This window comes from Phyllostomus discolor, chromosome 5 (genome assembly GCF_004126475.2).
Source record: "Phyllostomus discolor isolate MPI-MPIP mPhyDis1 chromosome 5, mPhyDis1.pri.v3, whole genome shotgun sequence".
Taxonomy (NCBI): domain Eukaryota; kingdom Metazoa; phylum Chordata; class Mammalia; order Chiroptera; family Phyllostomidae; genus Phyllostomus; species Phyllostomus discolor.
The window spans coordinates 92,314,940-92,337,506 of record NC_040907.2 but is presented as its reverse complement, the minus strand read 5'-3'; the positions used below and the strand labels follow the sequence as shown (position 1 = coordinate 92,337,506).

Sequence of the window (22,567 nt, the reverse complement as noted above, 5' to 3'; positions counted from 1 at the left end):
CCCCAGCCAGTACAATAACTTCCTATTTTCTCTAATGGTTTAGTGGCATAAGGAGTCTCAGATGGCCAGATGACTGTCTCAATTTCCAGTTAAATGGAGCCTTGGATGTCCCATGATGGAAGAATTCCTTCCCTGGGAGCAAAGGCCTAAAAATAAGCAGAGTCTAAAGTTATGGATGAAAAGCAAAAATTCTATAACTGGGTTATTAGATAGCATAGAGAAAGTAGCCCTTTCTTTCACCTCTTGATAACTGAACTTATATATCCTGCTTATGGAAGAAACAGTATGTAAATTGACTGTTAATTTAAAGCATAAACTACATTCTGTAAGAGAGAATCCTACCTTTTTGGTGTGTTATCTCTCAGATGGCATCATAATTGGGTACTCAATAGGCCATTCCACCTTTTATTAGGTTGGTCTTCCAAGTGAAATAGCAGCAGTTAGTGTCATGTGTGAATCCATTACTGTATTTTGTCATTGTGTCATTGTGGTTTCTTTCATGTGCGTTGTGTGTTTTGTGTGTGTGTGTGTTGCCTCCCAGTTAGCATCACAGCTGGGTCTTCAGTAGGTAATTTCACCATTTTATCAGTCTTCTGAGGTTAAAGCCAGTGAATCCCATATGTATGAAACTACTGCTGCTTCTTTTTTTTTTGCTATTAAATTAATTTATTGATCAGAGGCAAAACTGTAAAGAATACCATGATGGCAAGCAATGCATTTTTGTGTGTGTGGCTCTTTTCAGTCTATTGTATGACGGCGTTACACTAGTCCAAGTTAAAAGCAGATCCCAAATAGTTACATCATACAAGCTGCGAGGTTTTTAAACTTGTGACAATGGACAGAAAGGAAATTCTACTCATTGTAAGGAAATCCTTACTTAAGCTTCAGTGAGCCAAAAGCACTTAAAACCCATGAATCTTAACCAGTCCAGTCTCTACCAGGAACTGGCATACGTTCTTGAGCTGGTCACCCTGTAGCTGAATTACTTCTCCACATGGCAGATGCCCAATTACAGTACCATTGCAGGCTAATTTCTTCTTAAACGACTTCACTAGTTTCTTTTTATCATAATCAGCTGCGATCCCTTGGACAGCAGTAAAGCTCTTCCTGCCGTTTCTCTGTTGAATTCCTATGTGCATATAATTCTCCGTGCCAGCAGGAAGTAGATTATCGCTCTTACTTGCATCAGCAAAGGGGTCGAAAGAATGGAAGTTCTGCATAGCGGACAATTCCTTTTCCTGGGTGGAAACGGCCTGTGGGAGGCTGTGGCGGGAGAAGGTGGGCAGGCGGGGCAGAGTGTCGGGAAATGAGGGTGGTCTTAAGGGGAAGGCTGCCAAGTCCTCGGAGGCCTCGGCGGTTCAGCAACTGGGGCCTAAGTAATGCATTCTTTAAGTTAAGAATAGCAATGTTATAAGAAGCATTGTGTGTAGGAAAGGCAAATTATATCCCAAAACACACATCTTTTCTTATGAGGACAAATCCTTGCAGCCTCCATAATATTTACACTGTTGATGCCACCAAGTGATGCCTCTCTTGTTTAGTGATAGGCATCTTGCAATTTGGAGGAAATATTTTTTAAGATTTTATTTATTTATTTTTGGAGAGGGAAAGGAGGGGGAGAGAGAGAGAGAGAGAGAGAGAGGGAGAGAGAGGGGGAGAGAGAGAGAGAGAGAGAGAGACATCAATGTGCGGTTGCTGAGGGTCATGGCCTGCAACCCAGGCATGTACCCTGACTGGGAATTGAACCTGCGACACTTTGGTTCGCAGCCCACGCTCAATCCACTGAGCTACGCCAGCCAGGCCTGGAGGAAATATTTTAACATGCTAAAAATACTGGAACCCCAGAAACTTAAAGTTGTTGGGCTCTGAATTCCATAGGGTTTACCTCCCACCTTATGGCACTCAGGTTTCTAAGGCATCCAGCATCCTTGTCACTGATGCTCATCAGGTTCAATTGGCATGTTTCGTCAATGTAGTAGAACAGTGTGATGTACTGAGATATCAAGATAGTCGAGATCTCTGCAAATTAGATTATGGCAGGTAGGAGAATTGACATTACCTTGGTATGATAACATGAAAATACACTATTGTGCCTACTAGGTGAAAGCAAACTGTTTATGGAGGTCCTTGCAATTTGGTTATTAGAAAAATTGCATTTTCTAGATCAATAGGTGCTTACTCAGGTCTATGTGCTGAATTGTTCCAATAAAGATACCATATTTAGGCCCCATCCAGGCAACTCAGAGCATTGTCCCAATGCAACAAGGTTGTGGGTATGATCCCCTGTCAGAGCTCATACAAGAAACAACCGATGAATGCAATAAGTTGTTTCTCTCTATCTCTCCCCACCCCCTGTCTCTCTCGTCAATAATAATAATTTTTTTTAAAAAAAGATATTATATCTAGACTAACAGCTGCAACAGAAGTCACCATCTAGTTACATTTCTAATGAATAACAATCATTCTCCCAGGTCTATATGCCTTCCATACAGGCCAAATAAATAAGTTAAATAGAAATATATTAGGAACCATCAACCTTGCATTTTTGGAATCTTTGATGTTGTCATTAATCTCAGCAATTCCCCTAGGAATGCATTATTGTTTATAATTTTTTTTTAATTTACCATGTTAGCAGGAAGGAAAAATCCCAGGATCTTACTCTTGGCTCTTCCAATCATAAGAGCTTTCATTGAATGGATCAGAGATAAAGTGGGGATTCTTCCAGATACTGCTATATCAGCTATATTGGGGGTTGGCAAACTATGTTGTAATTCAAATCTGGCCCACTTAGATGCTTCTGTAGATGTAGTTTTATTAAAACATAGTCATGCATATTTATTTACATACTGTGGCTGCTTTCATGATAAAATGACAAAGTTGAATATTTTCCACAAAGACCATCTAGCCTGCAAAGCCTAAAATATTTACTCTCTAAGCATTTATAGAAGGTTTGCCAACCCCTCAATTATACATTCAAGAATGACAGTAAATACGACAAGGTTGGTCCATAGATTCACTGTCATCACAGTGAGATGGACCTGCTTACAAACCCAATTTACCACTAGAAGCCCTTTGAACTGCAGCAGAGTTATATATGAGATCTCCCAGAATTCTCAGCAAGTCAGAGCCAGTATCTATCTACTAATCTACAAAAGATGCAGGCAATGGATCTGGATATTTCTCTTTCTAGATTCATAATATGTCTAGTAATGGTCACAGGGGACCATTACTGGGGAAGGCTTGGAGGAAGAAACACAACATTAACTTATGGCAGTGTTTCTGGGTCTTTCTCAAGGTGGTGTGGCCTACTCTTCATCAAGGGCTCCAGGTTTAATAACTGACAGTTCTAGAAACTGAATCAGAGACTGTGTCACCACCCAGCCTCTGACCCAGACCTAGAGTTTCTCTTGTAATATTTAAGTAAGCCATCATCTTTTTTTATTTCTAGGGACAATGTGAATGATTAGCTATCATCTAAAATCTCTGTGGGTCAAAACATTCTGATTAGCACTTCATCCCTGTTGTCTATTATGGCATGTATACCCACTTTGGCTCTGATAGTAAAGTTGGCTCTCATATCCAATATTCCACTGAAACCAGAAAGCCCACCTTGATGGCAACATCTTCCACTGTTACTTATTTATGGAGAGCACTCATTTTCTTTTCATTCAGCTTTTCAAGAATGCTGATGTTCCCACTCACATTTCTCAGTGCAATACTGTGGAAAATAAAATGTTTGAATTTTTTGGTGCTTCAGCAAAAAGCACTAGCCTATTAAAACACACACACACAACTGTACAATATAAAGATGAAGTTTTTTCACTTCCTTTAGAAATATTTTACTCTTTTCGTTCCAAGAGCCATTTGTCCAGTTAACAGCTCTAATCTGAAAGGGTAATAAAACTCTTCTTTCCTCAGAAGGACCAGATCATTACAGCCCAGAACACTGCCTTTGGCTAAGCCCCAAGACACTGGCAAAACTGAAGCACTACCTCCTTAGGAATTTGCACATTAAAAAGGGTGAAGCCTAGAATCTGGAGCCATCTCTGGGTTATAACAGCAAGTTTTAGATTAATGGTAGATAGATAGATCAGGTCATTGAAAAGACATATTTACATTCCAAAAGGTTAGGGTAAGACTAAGGACCCCTATGTTCAGTCTCCAAGGAGTTATTTTTTTTCCCCTCTCCTTTTGGGAGAGGGGAGGAATGACTATCCTTCTCTTGACAAAGACAAAATCCATTGATCTCCAATCTTTGTCTATAAGCTATAACCTGTTATGACATAGAAAGTTTCCATAAGCTCTCATTGCCCCACCTGTAGGACTAAGGTGTGGGGTATTGAATACTAGTGCTTCAATGTTACTCTGGCTGTTGATCTGCCTGTATCAATGAAGAAGAGCTGTTTTCCCTGGCCCAAGTGCCATGTGTTCCTGCCGTGTTTGCAAACAGAATGTACATAACTGTGCATGTGGAATAACATCTGAGATATTCCACAGTGCGTACACACAGTGAAGGGAGTGTCCTCTGGGCCCTCTCGGGGTGTGTGTTTGGGGAGAGGGGTATAGTAGCACGTGTTTAACCTTCCTGTCCATTCCAACATTTCTCTCTTCCTTAGCCTTTATTTAAATTCCTTTCAGTGTTACACTAGGAGGGTTTGGCATCTTAATTTTGTTGACTATAGACCACCAGTGAATCCAAATTTTAACCAACTAACCACTTAAATTGTTGAAACCACTCCCAAGTGCTCGAGCTAAGACACTGAATACAGAATCCCCAGTAAGTGCTCCCATTTCGTAAGGTGGCCTGAGGCCATGCCATGGTTTATTCAAACATTCCTAAAATCCAGTTCCAAACATATTTCCCAGGTCCCTACCAATATATAACAGTGAAACCTTGCAATTTTGGGAGAGTGTAAGTTCTCTTTTCCTAGGATGCACTTTGGGCTTTCCCCCATAAAACATGCTGAACTCTGACTCTAGAGCTCTAAAAGCAAAAAGGAGTGAAGAGGCAGATATTGGAAAGAATAAGAATCTTCCTGCAAGGTAAATGCCTCAGACAAAGTTATTACAAGGAATAACTTATTCCTATGCCAGGGAAAGCTTATTTCCTCACACATATGAGGAAGTGTTGCTTCTATTGATGAAAAAGACTGGGAGATTCAAAGTTCTCAGCTTTATCTAAGCTTACCCAGACACCTTGGTCCTTCCCAACCACTGCTCTTTCACCTGAAAGGCTTGAGACGTCTGTGAAGTCAACTTACATTGTAAATTCCACAATCCACACAATTAAAATTTTATTTTCAGTGAGATATGCCTGCAGCTAAAAAAAAAAGAGAGAGAGAGAGAGTATTTGGGGAGGGGGTTTCTCATAGATACACTCTGATTCTAGTTTGAGCTGAGTGTTCAGTAGTATTTTTTTTGAAAGCCTAGATATGTTTTATTTATTTTTTAATATATTTTATTGATTATGCTATTACAGTTGTCCCATTATCCCCACTTTGTTCCCCTCCACCCTGCACACCCTTTCCCACCCACTTCCCCCCTTTAGTTAATGTCCATGTGTCATAAGTTCTTTAGCTTCTACATTTCCCATACTATTCTTGCCCTCCCCTGTCTTTTTTCTACCTACCATCTATGCTACTTATTCTCTATACCTTTTTGCCCTCTCTCCTCCTCCCACTCCCCTGTTGCTGACCCTCCATGTGATCTTATTCCTGTGGTTCTGTTCCTGTTCTAGTTGTTTGCTTAGTTTGTTTTTGTTTTTGTTTTAGGTGTGGTTGTTAATAATTGTGAGTTTGCTGGCATTTTACTATACATGTTTTTTATTTTCTTTTTCTTAGATAAGTCTCTTTAACATTTCATAAAATAAGGGCTTGGTGGTGATGAACTCCTTTAACTTGACCTTATCTGAGAAGCACTTTATCTGCCCTTCCATTCTAAATGAAAGCTTTGCTGGATAGAGCAATCTGGGATGTAGGTCCTTCCTTTCATGACTTGAAATACTTCTTTCCAGCCCCTTCTTGCCTGTAAGGTCTCTTTTGAGAAATCAGCTGACAGTCTGATGGGCACTCCTTTGTAGGTTACTGTCTCCTTGTCTCTTGCTGCTTGTAGAATTCTCTCCTTCATTTTTACTTTGGCTAATGTAATTATAATGTGCCTTGGTGTGTTCCTCCTTGGCTCCAACTTCTTTGGGATTCTCTGAGCTTCCTGGACTTCCAGGAAGTCTATTTCCTTTGCCAGATTGGGAAAGTTCTCCTTTATTATTTGTTCAAATAAATTTTCCACTTGTCGTTCTTCCTCTTCCCCTTCTGGTACCCCTGCAATTCGGATGTTGGAATGTTTAAAGATGTCCTGGAGGTTTCTAAGCCTCTCCTCATTTTTTTGAATTCTTATTTCTTCATTTTTTTCTGATTGTATGTTGTTTTCTTCCTTCTGGTCCACTTCATTGATGTGTGACCCAGCTTTCATTCTATCACTATTGGTTCCCTGTGCATTTTTCTTTTTTCCACTTATTGTAGCCTTCATTTTTTCATCTAATTTGTGACCAAAATCAACCAATTCTGTGAGCATCCTGATCACCAGTGCTTTGAACTGTGCATCTGATAGGTTGGTTATCTCTCGGTTGCTTAAAAGTACCACTTGCGGTGCTTTCATTTGTTCTTCTGTTTGAGCCATCTTTTTTCCCCCCTTTTGTCTGGTCACACCTGTTACATATGAGGGGCGGAGCCTTAGGTGTTCACCAGAGCGGGGCACCCTAGTCGCTGGGTTGTGATGCTGTATGTGGGGGTGGGGTCCAAGAGGGGAAAATGGCGCTTGCCCTGCTCTCCGTCAGACCTCAGTCCCTTCCACTGTTTCCCCCGAGCAAACTGGGCCCCTCTGTTGCCAGTTCCCATGTGGGTGGGCTTGTGCACCCCATGAGACTTTCCAACGACCTCTCCTGTGAGGCTGGGAGTCTCTCCCTGGGCCTTAACCCCCACAGGTGTTTTCAACTAGTGCTCCAAGTCTCTATTTCCCAGCCCAGTGATCCTGGGTTGCGTTCAGTACCTTGCTTCACAATTGCCACCTCGCTGGGTCTTCTGGTTGTCACTCCTCAGCCAGGGCCTGCCAGCTGCTGCTTGCGCACCCAGCGTCTGCCTGCTGCGGTCTTGTGTGCCCCGGATGCCTTATGTGCCAGGTCCCAAAGCTCTCTGCTCTCTGCGCTGCAACCCTTGACTGGCTGCCTGACTCTGGCCCTCCTACCAGTCTGGATGAACGTGTCTATTTTAACTCCTTGGTTGTCCAACTTCCGTACAGTTCAATTTTCTGTCAGTTCTGGCTGTTATTCTGTTTCTAAATTATTGTCCCTATCTTGGTTGTGTGAGGAGGCACAGTGTGTCTACCTATGCCTCCATCTTTGTTCAGTAGTATTGAAACCAGAAAAGACACTGGTGTTCAGGCTGCCTGTCACTACCACACCCAATAAGTAATGACAGCAATTGAGTCTTTATGGTTGCTTTATTCCCATGGTTGTTGATCTGAGAAGATGGTGGGTTCATACCCTAACAGACCATCTTGTCTTCTCTTTCCAGGCCAGACTTTTTATAACAGGGGGAATAAACAAGGTGCAGTGAGGGCTTTGAGATTCAGAACCAGCAACATTCCTGTTCTGGGCAGTAAGCTGTTCCCAGGGGAGGGTGGTCATCTGTCTCTCCCTGGAACACAAAGATCCAGATGCCTCCAGTTGTCCCCAGGTGGTAATCTTTAGCAGTGCCCCAGGAGGTCAGCTGTTGTCCCAGGAGCTAGGTTGGGCCTTATCTGTAGTTTCTGAAATGAAAGCTTTAACATACACATTACTTGCTAGACTTAAAACTTTCTACCTTAGCTAAAATTTTCCAAGTCTTGAGTCTCTTATGAGTATGAGCTTGTCTTTTTTACTCCCTGGAAGCTGAGCAGGGTAGTCCAAAGTAGTCATTCTATCCATGGTTGGCAGAATTCTAAGATGGCCCCCAAGACTCCCACCCCCCTTTTGTATATACCTTATATCATTTCCTTCCCTGAATGTGGGTGGGACCTGTGGATATGATGGGATATCAGTATCGCGAGGCCAAAAGAATTTTACAGATGCAATTAAGAATACTCATCAGTTGGCTCTGAGATTATCAAAAAGGACATTATCTAGGGGGCCTAACCCCATCCTACCAGGCTTCTAAATCTGGGTCAGAAGTCAGAGAAAGAGGGAGCCAGAGATCTGAAGCATGAGAGGAATTCAGTGTAAAGGAGATTCTCCATTGCAGGCTTGAAACTGGAAGGGGTCACACGCAAGGAATATGGGTGGAGCATGGGAGCTGGAGATAGCTCCTTGACCACACCTTGATTTTAGCCCCATGAGTGTGTGCACAGAGATCCCAGCTATGCCCTGTCTGCACCACTTACCTACAGAACCCTGAGCAAATGAATGAATCTTGTTCTAAGCTGCTAAGTGTGTGGTTCTTTGTTATTTAGCAAAAGAAAACTAAGACACCAGTTTACGGCCCTTTTCAGATTATGGCTAATAAAGTGTAGCAGATACTTGGTCTCCCAACACTTGCTTCATTATGCATTGCAGCACAATCACAGGAGCTAATAATGTAATTCATCATGAGGCCACAGCATGACATGGGTTACTGTTACTCTTTTTAAAAATTTTTTACTTTTAAATTATTTTATTGTTCAATTACAGTTGTCTGCATTTACCTCCAACTCCCTCATCCCAGCCAAACCCTCCCTTGTTTCCACCCTGCTTTAGTTTTGTCCATGTGTCCTTTATAGTAGTTCCTGAAAACCCTTCTACCATTATCCCTTCCCACCTCCCCTCTTGTTACTGTAAGATTGTTCTTAAGTTCAATGTCTCTGGTCATATTTTGCTTGCTTTTTTCTTTTGTTGATTAGGTTCCTGTTAAAGGTGAGATCATACAGTATTTGCCCCACCTCACCTGGTTTATTTCACTTAGCATAATGCTTTCCAGTTCCATCCATGCTGTCACAATGGGTAGGAGCTCCTTTTTTCTTACTAATGCATAGTATTCCATTGTGTAAATGTACCAGTTTTTTAATCTACTCATTTACTGATGGGCACTTAGGTTGCTTCTACTACTTGGCTATTGTAAATTGTGCTGCTATGAACATTAGGATGCATAGGTTCTTTTGGATTGGTGTTTCAGTGTTCTTAAGGTATAATCCCAGCAGTGGAATTGCTGGGTCAAAAGGCAGTTCCATTTTCAGTTTTCTGATGAAATTCCATACTGTTTTCCATAGTGGCTGCACCAGTTTGCACTCCCACCAACAGTGCACTAGGGTTCCCTTTTCTCTGCATCCTCTCCAACACTGGTTTAATTGTTTATGATGGCCATTCTGACCAGTGTAAAGTGGTGTCTCATTGTGGTTTTAATTTGCAGCAATCTGATGGCTTAGTGATGCTGAGCATCTTTTCATATGCCTCTGGCCCTCTGTATGTCCTCCTTGGAGAAGTGTCTGTTCAAGTACTTTGCCCATTTTTAATTGAGTTGTCTGTCTTCTTATAGTGGAGTTGTGTGAGTTCTTTATATATTTTGGAGATCAAACCCTTGTCCTTGATAATGTAATGGTGGCATTGGTAAATATGTTTTCCCATACAGTTGGTTCTCTTTTCATTTTAATGCTGTTTTCTTTAGCCATGAAGAAGCTTTTTAATTTGATGAGGTCCCATTTGTTTATTCTTTCCTTTATGTCCCTTGCTTTAGGGGACATATCAGTGAAGATATTGCTACATGGAATGTCTGAAATTTTCCTGCTGATGTTTTCCTCTAGGACTTTTATGGTGTCATGACTTATATTTATGTCTTTTATACACCTTGAATTTATTTTTGTGTATGGTGTAAGTTGGTGCTCGAGTTTCATTTTTTTTTTTTTGCATGTAGCTGTCCAGTTTTCCCAACACCATTTGTTGAAGAGGCTATTTTTTACTCCATTTTATGCTGCTGCCCCCTTTGTCAAATATTAATTGACCATTGAGACTTGGGTTTATTTCTGAGCTCTCTGTTCTGTTCCATTGATCTATGTGTCTGTTCTTATGCCTGTACTGAATTGTTTTGATTACAGTGGCCTTGTAATACAATTTGATATCAGGTATTGTAATCCCTCCTACTTTGTTCTTCTTTCTCAAAATTGCTGCAGCAATTTGGGGTCATTTATGGTTCCATATAAATTTCTGAAATGTTTGTTCTATATCTGTGAAATGTGTCATTGGTATTTTAATAGGGATTGCATTGAATCTATACCTTGTTTTGGGTAGTATGGACATTTTGATGATGTTAATTATTCTAATCCATGAGCGTGGTACATGCTTCCATTTGTGTCTTCCTTAACTTCTTTCTTCAGTGTTGTGTACTTTTCTGAGTACAGGTCTTTTACTTCCTTGGTTAGGTTTATTCCTAGGTATTTTATTTTTCTTGTTGCTACAGCAGATGGGATTTTTTCCCCCTGATTTCTGTTTCTGGTATTTCATTGTTGGTGTACAAAAATGCCTTTGATTTCTGAATATTGACTATGTATCCTGCTGTTTTGCCAAATTCACTTATTAGGTCGAGTAGTTTTTTGATGGAGTCTATAGGATTTTCTACGTACACTATCATGTCATCTGCAAACAATGACAGTTTTGTCTCCTCCTTTCTAATTTGGATTCCTTTTATTTCTTTTTCTTGTCTGATGGCTGTGGCTAGGACTTCCAATACTATGTTCAATAGGAATGGTGAAAACGGGCATACTTGTATTGTTCCTGACCTTAGTAGGAAAAATTTTAGTTTTTGCCCATTGAGTATGATGTTGGCTGTAGGTCTCTCATATATGGCCTTTATTATGTTCAGGAATGCTCTCTCTATTCCCACTTTGCTAAGTGTTTTTAAAATATTTGGGTGCTATACCTTATCGAATGCTTTTTCTGCATCTATTGATATGATCATGTGATTATAAGCTTTCCTTTTGTTTATGTGATGTATTACGTTTATCGATCTGTGAATATTGTGCCATCCTTGCATCCCTGGGATGAATCCCATTTGGTCAGGGTGTATGATCTCTTTAATGTACTACTAGATGCAGTTTGCCAATATTTTGTTGAGGATTTTAGCGTCTATGTTCATCAGTGATATTGGCCTGTAGTTTTCTTTCTTTGTTATGTCTTTATCTAGTTTTGGGATTAGGATGATGCTGGCTCATAAAAACAGTTTGGGAATCTTCCATATTCTTGGAGTTTTTGGAATACTCCGTGAAGGATAGGTGTTAGCTCATCCTTAAATGGTTTGTAAAATTCTCCTGTGAAACCATCTGGTCCAAGGCTTTTGTGTGTGGAGAATTTTTTGATTACTGCTTCAATTTCATCTGCTGTTATTGGTTTGTTCAGGCTTTCTGTTTCTTCTTTTTTCAGTTTTGGAAGATTATATTTTTTCTAAAAATTTGTCCATTTCACCTAGGTTTTCAAATTTGTTGGCATATAGTTCTTCATAGTAATTTCTTACAGTCCTTTGTATTTCTGTGGTATCAGTTGTAATCTCTCCTCTTTCATTTCCGATTGTGTTTATTTGGGTCCTCTCTTTTGTTTTCTTGATGAGCCTGCTTCAAGGCTTGTTGATTTTGTTTATCTTTTCAAAGAACCAGCTCCTGGACTTACGGATCCTTAGAATTGTGGTTTTAGTCTCTATGTCATTTAATTCTGCTCTGATCTTGGTTATTTCCTTCCTTCTACTTGCCCTGGGCTGTCTTTGTTATTGTTCCTTGAGTTCTTGTAGGTGTAGGGTTAGGTTGTTTATTTGAAATGTTTCTATCTTTTTTTTAGGTAGGCCTGTATTGCTATGAACTTCCCTCTCAGGACTGCCTTTGCTGTGTCCCATAAGTTTCGTGTTGCTGTGAGTTCATTTTTGTTTGTTTCCAAAAACTCTTTGACTTCTTCCCTAATTTCATTCTTGACCCATTCATTGTTTAATAGCATGCTATTCAATCTCCATGAGTTTGAGTGTTTTGGGATTTTTCCTTTGGGGTTGGTTTCTTGTTTCAGTCCCCTGTGGTCAGAGAAAATGCTTGATATGATTTCCATTTTCCTGAATTTGTTGAGGCTTGTTTTGTGTCCTATCATGTGGCCTATCTTTGAAAATGTTCCATGTTCATTTGAACAGAATGTGTATTTAGCTTCTTTGGGATGAAGGGCTCTATATATATATCAGCTAAGTCCATTTCATCTAGGGCATTGTTCAATGCCACAAAATCTTTGTTGATATTTTGTTTGGAAGATCTGTCCATTTTTTACAGTGGGATGTTAAAATCCTCTAATATAAATGTGATGTTGTCAATATCTTTCTTGAAGTCCTCCAACATTTTCTTTATGTATTTGGGTGCTCCTCTGGTAGGTGCATATATTTTTACAATGTTTATATCTTCTTGATGGATTCTTCCTTTGAGTATTATGAAGTGACCTTCTGGGTCTCTTTTTATGGCCTGTTTTTTGAAGTCTATTTTGTCTGATATGAGTATTGCTACCCTGGCTTTTTTTTTCCTGTCCATTGGCTTGGAATATTTTTTCTTACCCTTCACTTTCAGTCTGTGTAGGTTTTTTGTTCTGAGGTGGGTCTCTTGTGAGCAGCATATGTGTGGGCCATGCCTTCTTATCCATTCAGCTATTCCATGTCTTCTGATTGGAACATTTAATCCATTTATGTTTAAGGTTATCATTTATAGGTACTTATTCATTGCCATTCTTTGTACTTGTGTTTCTCTCTCTCTCTCTCTCACTGTTTTTCTTCCTGTTCTTAAAGCAGACCCTTTAGCTTCTCTTGCAGAGCTGTTTTGGAAGAGGTAGATTCTTTGAGGCTTCTTTTGTCCAGGAAGCTCCTTATTTGGCCTACCACTTTAATTGAGAGACTTGCTGGATAGAATAGTCTCGTTTGCATACCCTTAGTTTCCATTACTTGGAATATTTCTTGCCATTCTCTTCTGGCCTAGAGCATTTCCACTGAGAAGTCAGCTATTAGTCTTATCGGGGTCCCTTGTATGTTACTTCCTGTTTCTCCCTTGCTGCCTTCAAGATTCCCTCTTTGTCTTGGAATTTTGCCATTTTAATTATAATGTGTCTTGAAGTGGGCCTTTTTGGGTTCCTCTTGATTAGGACTCTCTGTGTTTCCTGGATTTGTGTGACTTTTTCTCTCATCAAATTAAGAAAGTTTTCTATCAGAACTTTTTCAAACAGGTTTTCTATCTCTTACTCTTCTTCTTCTCCTTCTGGTATTCCTATTATAAGGATATTATTATGTTTCATGTTGTTGGGAATTTCCCTTAACCCCTCTTTGTTCTTTCTCAGACTCTTTTCCTCTTCTTGCTCTTTCTGGTTGTTCTTTTCTACCTTGTCCTCCAGCTCACTGATTTGATCCTCTACTTCATCTAGCCTTCTTTTGACTCCTTCTACTGTGTTCTTCATTTCCTCTTGGCTCTTGTTGATATTTTCTATTTCCTTTTTCATGTTGGCATAGTTTGCAGTGAGTTCAGTATAGTTTCCCTGTAGTTTTTGGTAATTCTCTGTGAGTTCATTGAGCTTCCTTATAACAATTGCTTTGAACTCAATATCCGGTAGTTGACTTGCCTCTATTTCGTTTAGCATTCTTTCTGAGGCTTTCTCCTTTCCTTTCATTTGGAAATTGTTTCTTTGTCATCCCATTGTTTGTGAGACTCTTCTTGTTAGCCTCTGCTTCTTAAATTGATCTGGCTCCCTGGACTTATGGTGTAAATTTCTATAGTAGGAGACCTGTGAGATTCAGTAGTTCAGTCTCCTTGGTCTACTGAACTTGCCGGTCTCGGGTTGTTGTTCATGTTGGCTCTCTGTATGTCTTTGGCTTTTGATTATTGTTGGATCTTTCTTTGGTGGGTCCTTCCCCCAGCCGGTTAACTGAGGCTCACTCCATCCATCACATCTTGGATTCTGTTGTGTGGGTGTGGACAGGTTGTGTTGAAGCTGATTCTTCTGTCTGTATGAGGTTTTGAGGCTTCTCTCTTGCTCTTGTTCAATTGTTTATTCTGGGTACTTTCTCCAGCATTTAGTTGTATTTGCAGGCTGGTCCTGGGTGGAAGTTAGTGTGACTTCCACTCACTCCTTCACTTTCTTCCATTATTATTTGTTGGTGGTTCCTTTGTTGGTGGGTTTTCTCTTCCAATAGGTATACTGGTGTTCACAGTTCCCACCTACTCTTTTATGTAGTCAGTTGGAGGCAGAAGGTAAAATGGATTAATATAGCAGAAGTGTATTATATAGTATTTAAAGTACCCATAGAGAAGAGATAGGAGATCCTTTGGATGTGTATAGTGTTAACCATGATATTTCACCCAACTAGCCACTTTTTAGAAAGGGTGGAAAAAAGATAAGACTCTTGTTAGGAGGGGGAAGGTATATGAGTTGGATCTAGAAAGCAGTGAGCTTGTGGGATGTCAGATTATGAGATATATTGAGCGTAAAGGATAGGAAATAGGTGTAGTGTGCAAGAGAATAGAGTTAACCACAATAGTAATAAAGTTCCAGAAACAATGAAGTGAGCTAGGATCTGGGAAGGGTGCTGTGTAGTATTTACAATTGTATGGAACAGCAATTATTTACCATGGTAATAGAGCAACAATCATATGACATAATCTATGTGATCTGAGTAGCAAGAATGGGAAGTATGTGACCTAGAGTAGTGCGCGATTAGAACAGAAGTGAAGAGAAAGACAGAAAATTAAAAATACACTATGAAAGAGAGAATAAGGAAAACCAGTCAAATAATGAAATTTAACAAACCAAGTGGAGAAGACTAAACAGAAAGAAGAGAAATAAGAAATACTAATAAAACAAAAGATGTAAAAATAATGAAAAAATACAAATATACAATAACTTGCAAGTTCTCTGGAATAGCAAAGTGAAATTTGTCTTGCTGTCTCAGTTGTTGGGATGACCCCTTTTTGGGTCTAACTCTGGTCTTTTCACAACTCCAGGTTTTATTGTCTCAGTTGCAGAGATTTAAAAGAAGGAAAGAAAGGAATTAAGAAAGAAAGGAAGGAAGAAGGAATAAAAAAAAATATTTTCTGCTGGCTTTAAACTGGCCCAGCCAGTTCTGCTGGTTTTCCTGGCTGCAGCAGGTTGGGGTGGGGGGGATTGGTTTCGCTTTCCTCCCTTCCAGTGGTTTTGTGGGGATGCGGGCCAGGTCTGAGCCGCACTCTTCACGGTTGCCCAGCCTCCAGCCCAGTTTCTCAGTTTGCTGCCAGGCCCCCAATGCCCTTATGTGCCCAGCCTATACCTCCAGTCCACCAGTTGTGCTCTCCTTGAGGTGCACCAATTAGGGGCAACTCACACACGACTTTCTTACTCTTTGCTGTCTTAGATGCTAGGGACTTTTAGAGTCTTTTCAGAGTAATTTAGCTCCCCCACTGAGTTAAGTCTTTCTGGGGATTGCTGACTCTCTGAGCCCTGCTGCTCCCCTCTGCGGGGGCATCTCTATCTTCCTCTCAGTGGGATGTAGGGCAGGGGCCCCACTGTGGCTGCTGTGGCAGACACTGGTGGGAGCCTTCTCTGATGCTTTGCCCTGGGTGGTGGGATTGGGTGGGCAGTGCCTCTGGGTGGCAGAGTCAGGTGTGCTCTGCCCGGGGGATGTGGGCATGAGCCCTGGGCCTCCGCTGCTGGGGCAGGATGGGCAGCTGATGGGCAGCTACTGGGCCGTGGGTTTGGGCACAAGCTGTTGCTGGGGCTTCTAGTGTGAGGGTGCAGCCTCCACTGTTGCTGCGCTGCCTGTGAGGCGTTCTGCCCCTGGGCTGTGGGCATGAGCACTAGGCCTCTGCTGCCACAGTGGGAGCACAGTCTTGGGCCATGGTGTCAGGTGCATGCCAGCCTCTGCTGCTGTGGGGACAGTGGGGTGGGGGCAGCTGGGTCTGTGGTACACCACTAGGGTCATGGGCCCGGTTGAGTGCTCTCTGCTGCTCCAGCCAGGGTTAGGGGCATAGCCATAGTCCTGGCAGCTGAGATGGGCCCACTGCTGAGGCTGTGGAGGCTGCATGGGCTCAGCCAGTGTTGGTGGGGGTGGTTGCTGTGGGAGAACTCCAGAAATAGCCACTGAGTACCTCTTTTTTTTTTCTTTTTGAAAAATTCCTCCTATTCAAGCCCACTGCTCCAAACAAGCACCTGGCCTCTCACACAGCCCAACTCTCCAACCAGAACAGGGACTGTCCAGGTCAGGGTCCCTCACAGTCCAACTTTTTCCAACCAGCATCCACAGTCTCAGCAGGTGCACACCACCCCTGTGTGTTTGCTACTTCATCCTTATTCCCCCCAACAACTTCAAGCATCCAGGTTCATCCTGGTGCTGCTCAAACTTCCTTGTTTGGCAGGGGAGGGAATCACTGGCCTGGCTCTCTCCTGAGAACCCTGTGTCAGACCTGGTGGGTGCTGGGCCTGGGGCTGCAGCTGCCCCAGTCCCTGAGCTGGTCCCAGGGACCTTACTGTCCTGGAGCACTCTCCTTACCATCTGATTTTTCAATGTCCTCTACAGTTTTGGCCTCCAACCTTCATATATGCTGTGATACCTCAGAAGATCATCTAGGTGTTCAACCTGTGTGCAGGGAGAAGTGGACTCCACTACCACCTATCTTGACGCCATCTTACCTAATTTCCTTTTTTTATTTTTCCAAATATATTTTTGATTATGCTATTACAGTTGTCCTATTTTTCCCCTTTATTCCTCTCCACTGTGCACCCCTCCACCAGCACCCCCCTCCCCCCGCTTAGTTCATATCCATACATATAAGTTCTTTGGCTTCTCCATTTCCTATACTATTCTTAATATCCCCCTGTCTATTTTCTGCCTACCATTTATGCTTCTTATTACCTGTACCTTTTCCACCATTCCCCCCACTCTTCCTCCCTGCCGATAACGCTCCATGTAATCTCCATTTCTGTAAATCTGTTTCTGTTCTAGTTGTTTGCTTAGTTTTTGTTTTTGCTTTTTTTAGGATCAGTTGTTGTGAGCTTCTAGTCATTTTACTTTTCATATTTTTTATCTTCTTCTCTTTCTTAAATAAGTCCCTTTAAAATTTCATACAATAAGGGCTTGGTGATGATGAACTTCTGGAACTTGACCTTATCTGGGAAGCACTTTATCTGCCCTTCCATTCTAAATGATAGCTTTGCTGGATAGTCATCTTAGATATAGGTCCTTGCCTTTCATGACTTGGAATACTTCTTTCCAGCCCCTTCTTGCCCGCCAAGTTTCTTTTGAGAAATCGGCTGATAGTCTTATGGGAACTCCATTGTGGGTAACTGTTTCCATTTCTCTTGCTGCTTTTAAGATTCTCTCCTTATCTTTAATGTTGGGTAATGTAATTATGATGTGCCTTGGTGTGTGCTTCTTTGGGCCCAACTTCTTTGGGATTCTCTGAGCTTCCTGGGCTTCCTGAAAGTCTAGTTCCTTCACCAGATTAGGGAACTTCTCCTTCATTATGTTTTCAAGTGAGTTTTAAATTTCTTGCTCTTCCTCTTCTCCTTCTGGCACTCCTGTGATTTGGATATTGGAATATTTAAAGCTATCTCAGAGGCTCCTAAGCCTTTCCTCATTTTTTTGAATTCTTGTTTCTTCATTCTGTTCTGGTTGAATGTTTATTACTTCCTTCTCCAAACCGTTGGTTTGAGTCCCATTTTCCTTCCCCTCACTGTTGGTTCCCTGTACATTTTCTTTTATTTCACTTTTCATAGTCTTCACTTTTTCCTCTATTTTGTGACCATACCCAACCATTTCTGTGAGCATCCTGATTACCAGTGTTTTGAACTGTGCATCTGATAGGTTGGCTATCTCTTCATTGCTTAGTTTTATTTTTTGAGCTTTCATCTGTTCTTTCAGTTGGGCCATATTTTTTTTTGTCTCCATGCACCTATTCACCATGGCAGGGCAACACATGCTAATGTGTTGTGCCTCTGTATGTGGGGGAGGAGTCTGAGAGGGAACAATGCTGCTTGCTCTGCTCTGGTTCAGCTTTCAGCCACTTCCTCCACTTCCCACAAACAAATTGGGCTCTTCTGGTGCTGATTCTTGAGTGGGTAGGTTTGTGTATGTTCTAGGACCCTGTGGGTCTCTCCAATGAACTCTCCTGTGAAGATGGGAGTTTCCCTTGCCACCACAACCTCCACAGGTTTTTATGGTCACCAGTTTTGAGGCTTTATTTCCTCACGCTGGAGCCCTCGGTTGCATGGTTTTTCTTGCTCCCTAGTTGTTCCTCCCGGTTTATCCACACACAAATGTGGGACTTCCCAGTTAGACAGCCACCACCTAGCCTGCCTTGGTCCTCTAGCTGCTGTCTTCCCACAAGTCCTCTCCATACTGGCTGCCCATCTCTGCCCCTCCTACCAGTCTGGATAAATATTTCTTAACTCCTTGGTTGTCAGACTTCCATACAGTTCGATTTTCTGGCAGGTCTGGTTATTTTTTGTTTTTAAACAAAAACAAAACAGTTCAATTTTCTGGCAAATCTGGTTATTTTTTGTTGTTATTTTGTTGTTGTCCTTCTTTTGGTTGTGCAAGGAGGCAAAGTGCAACTACTTGTCTCCCTCTTGGTTGGAAAGTTGCCTAGGAGCCTATCTTTCTTTCATTGGCCCTAATTTGGTTGCTGTCCCATTCATAAACTAATCACTGTGATGACAGTGATGAGATTTACTGAGTGACCTCAGCCAATCAGGGCCCATTCCTGGATCTGCAGATAGGGTGTTATCCCACACAAACTACCCAGCTATGAAAGGGAATGGGTTAATTCTCCACATCCCCATAGAGAAATCTTACCATTTCCCTGCCAATCTTGGTCTTATATATTTTAACTTTATTTGGCAAATATTTAATATTTTACAACCACTGACCACAGGTGATTTCTTATGTGCTTCACAAATATCAATCCTTATGAAATCCTTGTTCTACAGACAAGACAATGAGCATTAAGTGGTTAGGTAACTTACCCAAGATCATACAGCTAGTAAGTAGCTGAGCACTATACAATGTCAGATCCAAGATATGGACACAGGTGATCTTTGGACAAAGTTCCTGCTCTTACCCTGTCTCTCTATTTCACCTTTATGACTCTTTTTGCTAATACATCCTTATTAATGTTGGATGGTTATAAGCCTAATTTCCCAGTAAGTTATGAGTTTCTGGAGGGCAGGTGACACCACAGTCACATCTGTAATAACCAAGATTTGGAGCAGAATATAATGAACTGCTTATTAATTACTTTAGAACAGAAAAACTTAGCTCACATATATTGTTTTATTTCTACACACAATATATAAGTCCTATAAAACAATCCCCAAGAATGCTCCCAAAATGCCTGTTTGTTGGACAGTAGAGTTATTGTCCTACAGAAGTGGTGTCTGCCATATTCACAATGTTAGGCAGTTTGGTATGCTCTCTCTCAGATGACTCTTCTGTCAGGGTCCGCCTCCTGGACTTACTGAACAGCCTCTAATCTACACCTCTGTTGCCTAGGGGATAGTCTGAAAACTAGCCCAAAAAGCATTCTCTATACTGAGTGGGTCTCAAATCTTTATACAGTAGTAATTCAGTTAATAGTCCAAAATATTCCTCAGTCCTTTGAGCCTAACCACCCTACTTTTTGATAGAAAAGCAATCTATAATGACAAAGACACAGCAGGACATAGTGAATATTCAAATATTATTTATATTATAGTATAAAAACAGTGTCCTATACACTTTAATTATAACTATAATAATCACCTTGATATCAGGTTCAAAATTCTTAACATGTGTATAAGTAGCACAGCAGCCATGAAGTGTCCCTGTCTTAGCACAACTTGAAAAATTGGTATATACTTGCTTTAGCAAGAGGGGCATGGATTGCTCCTATTTCAGCAGCAATGCATACAACTTGTCTTCTAGTTTAGTCATTGAAAAGTATAAATCAGGGGGGAAGGGGGGAGGGTTGGGTGGGTGGGCTGGAATGGGAGTAGGGGGGAGAAAAATGTACTTGAACAATGATTAAAATAAAAAATATATATTTTTAAAAATGAAAAAAAAAGAAAAGTATAAATCAGAATTATACAAAGGTGTTTTGCTACACATTGTAGGGTTCACGAAACACACTATAAACTCAACTTATAAGCACAGAGAAAATGGACAGTATCAAGTAATTAAAAATCAATACCAACTTTGACCAGCCTTACCCTGGTCAACAGATGTGGACATAAAAATGCCTAAGGAGGTCATGCACACAGGGATGACCAAATGTTCTCTTTCAGACAAGCTAGTTTCATTTTCTAGATTATCTTTTCTGAGAGGGAAAGGGAAGCAGGTGAGAAAAGGGGAGACCAAGTATTCTGAGCCTTACTCTGGCCCAGGTATCTGGTCACTTCCCAAGAAGAACAATAGCACAAGGCTTCAAAAACCTTTCCTCATGGTGTGGGGAAGACATGGGCCCGCTGGGGATTATATCCCCCAGACAGCACCCAACACCCAACCAGACTTCTAATGTTAGTTCATTCCACAAGAGGGGTTAAGAAGTGTCAGTCATCTTGAGAGTACCCAGTTAGCTGCCTATAACTTAAGGGAAATGTTCCTAGAAATCTTTCTAAAACAAGGCCAGTTGTACATGAAAGATGTAGATACTATAAACAGATATTTTTGCTTTTAGATTCTTCATTCTGCAGGGGTTGGAGAAAAGGCAACAAAGAACAAGATATAAATCACCCCTAGGAAAACGCAGATAATGCTCCATCATTGCCGTAACACCTCCCTGTTGTTTATAGTTACTACAAAAACCATTTCCATTTGTTGCCTGAGAATGTTACCTTTTAATAAAACTAAGAGTATTTATTTTAAGTAATATAAATACGGGTACATATAATGAATGAAACATGTAGTGACTATAAACACTTTCTAATTTATACCATATACAAGCTACATAACAAGTTATACTTGACCAGATCTTTTAGTAAGTTTTGATACCCATGTCACAGGGTATTTAGAATTGCAAATCAGATCCTACCTCAAGATAAGTATTTTCCATTGAGCCACTATTGTTGTGCATTTTGTAATGTGTTTTATAGGGAACATTCTCAGGCACTAATAATTAGTTAAAACTCACAGAAAAAAACCCTTCTAATTGAAGAGACATTAGTTTCAGGAATAAACTACATTTATTAACCTAAATAAAGTGTTAATGCTAGGCTTTTACCTCATCTAATTAAAAAAATTACAGGTGTATGTCTATCATACCATACTTTTTTAAAAAAGATTTTTTAAAATTTATTTTCAGAGAGAGGGGAAAAGGAGAGAGAAGAGAGAAATACCAATGTACCGTTGCCTCTCACACACCCTCTACTAGGGACCTGGTCCGCAAACCAGGCATGTGCCCTGAATGGGAATCAAACTGGTGACCCTTTGGTTCACAGTGTGACTCAGTTCACTGAGCCACACCAGCCAGGGCCATCATACCATGCTTAAGACAATGGTGCCTGATCCACTAGCACAAACCAATAGATGCAAAACTGTTTCTTTAATATCAGTATTTTTAAACAAAATTTAAATAACAATAACAGCACAGTAGCAATCATTGAGAACCATAAAAATTCAAGATAACTCTGGCATGTTACCTGTTCAAAAGTCTCCTCTCCCATTGCTAGAGTTCAAAATATCTATGTGAAAATACACACAGCAGAAATGCAAAGTTGTCAAAACCTTCTTGCTGGAATATTGATTCAGAATGCTCAATAAATTGATTTTGATTTATCAATACCAAGGTTAATAACATTTAATAGTTTATTGCTTTGGTTACCATTAAAGGGGCCTAAGTCATACGTTCAATTGAAAGTTTATGTAATGGGTCTTCAGATCCAAAGAAAGAACTTCTGTTCTGAATCATTTCAAGGTTCCTCAAGATGATTCTTGTGGCTGAACTTGAAAATTAAGTCTTCAAGACTGAGGGTGGTTGACCAAAGCAATCTGACCCAGAAGCAGGAAACCTGCTTGAATCACCACAAGGGCTGCCTGCTGTGAGGAGGCATAAAGTTGACTTCCTTGGAGCTGGAATGTATTCAGGTGTTCTTGTGCTCTTTACTTTTTTGTGCATCCTGATATTAGATATACCACCTGACAAAGGTTGGAGATTCTGGTTCTTGTAACCTGAAATATCCTAACTTATGAATTTTCATTCTTTTTTTAAAATATATTTTATTGATTATGCTATTACAGTTGTCCCATTTCCCCCTTCACTCCCCTCCACCCTGTACCCCCTCTCCCACCTACGTTCCCCCCCTTTAGTCCATGTCCATGTGTCATACTTATGAGTTCTTTAGCTTCTACTTTTCCCGTACTATTCTTGCCCTCCCCCTATCTATTTTCAACCTACATTCTATGCTACTTATTCTCTATACCTTTTCCCCCTCTCTCCTCCTCCCACCCCTACTGCTAGCCCCCCATGTGCCCTCCATTTCTGTGGTTCTGTTCCTATTCTAGTTGTTTGCTTAGTTTCTTTTGGTTTTGCTTTAGGTGTGGTTGTTAATAATTGTGAGTTTGCTGTC

At 40.9% G+C, this 22,567-nt stretch overlaps 1 protein-coding gene across 1 annotated transcript in view; it reads right to left on the bottom strand.

Moving 5' to 3' along the window:
- Positions 1 to 789: 789 nt before the first annotated feature.
- Positions 790 to 22,567, bottom strand: part of LOC114496976 (eukaryotic translation initiation factor 1-like) — a 68,407-nt gene continuing 46,629 nt past the window's right edge. The window contains exon 2 of the mRNA XM_036027497.1: positions 790 to 1,330. Coding sequence (XP_035883390.1) covers positions 903 to 1,330 — 428 coding nt within the window. The 3' untranslated portion in view covers positions 790 to 902. The remainder of the gene's footprint in view (positions 1,331 to 22,567) is intronic.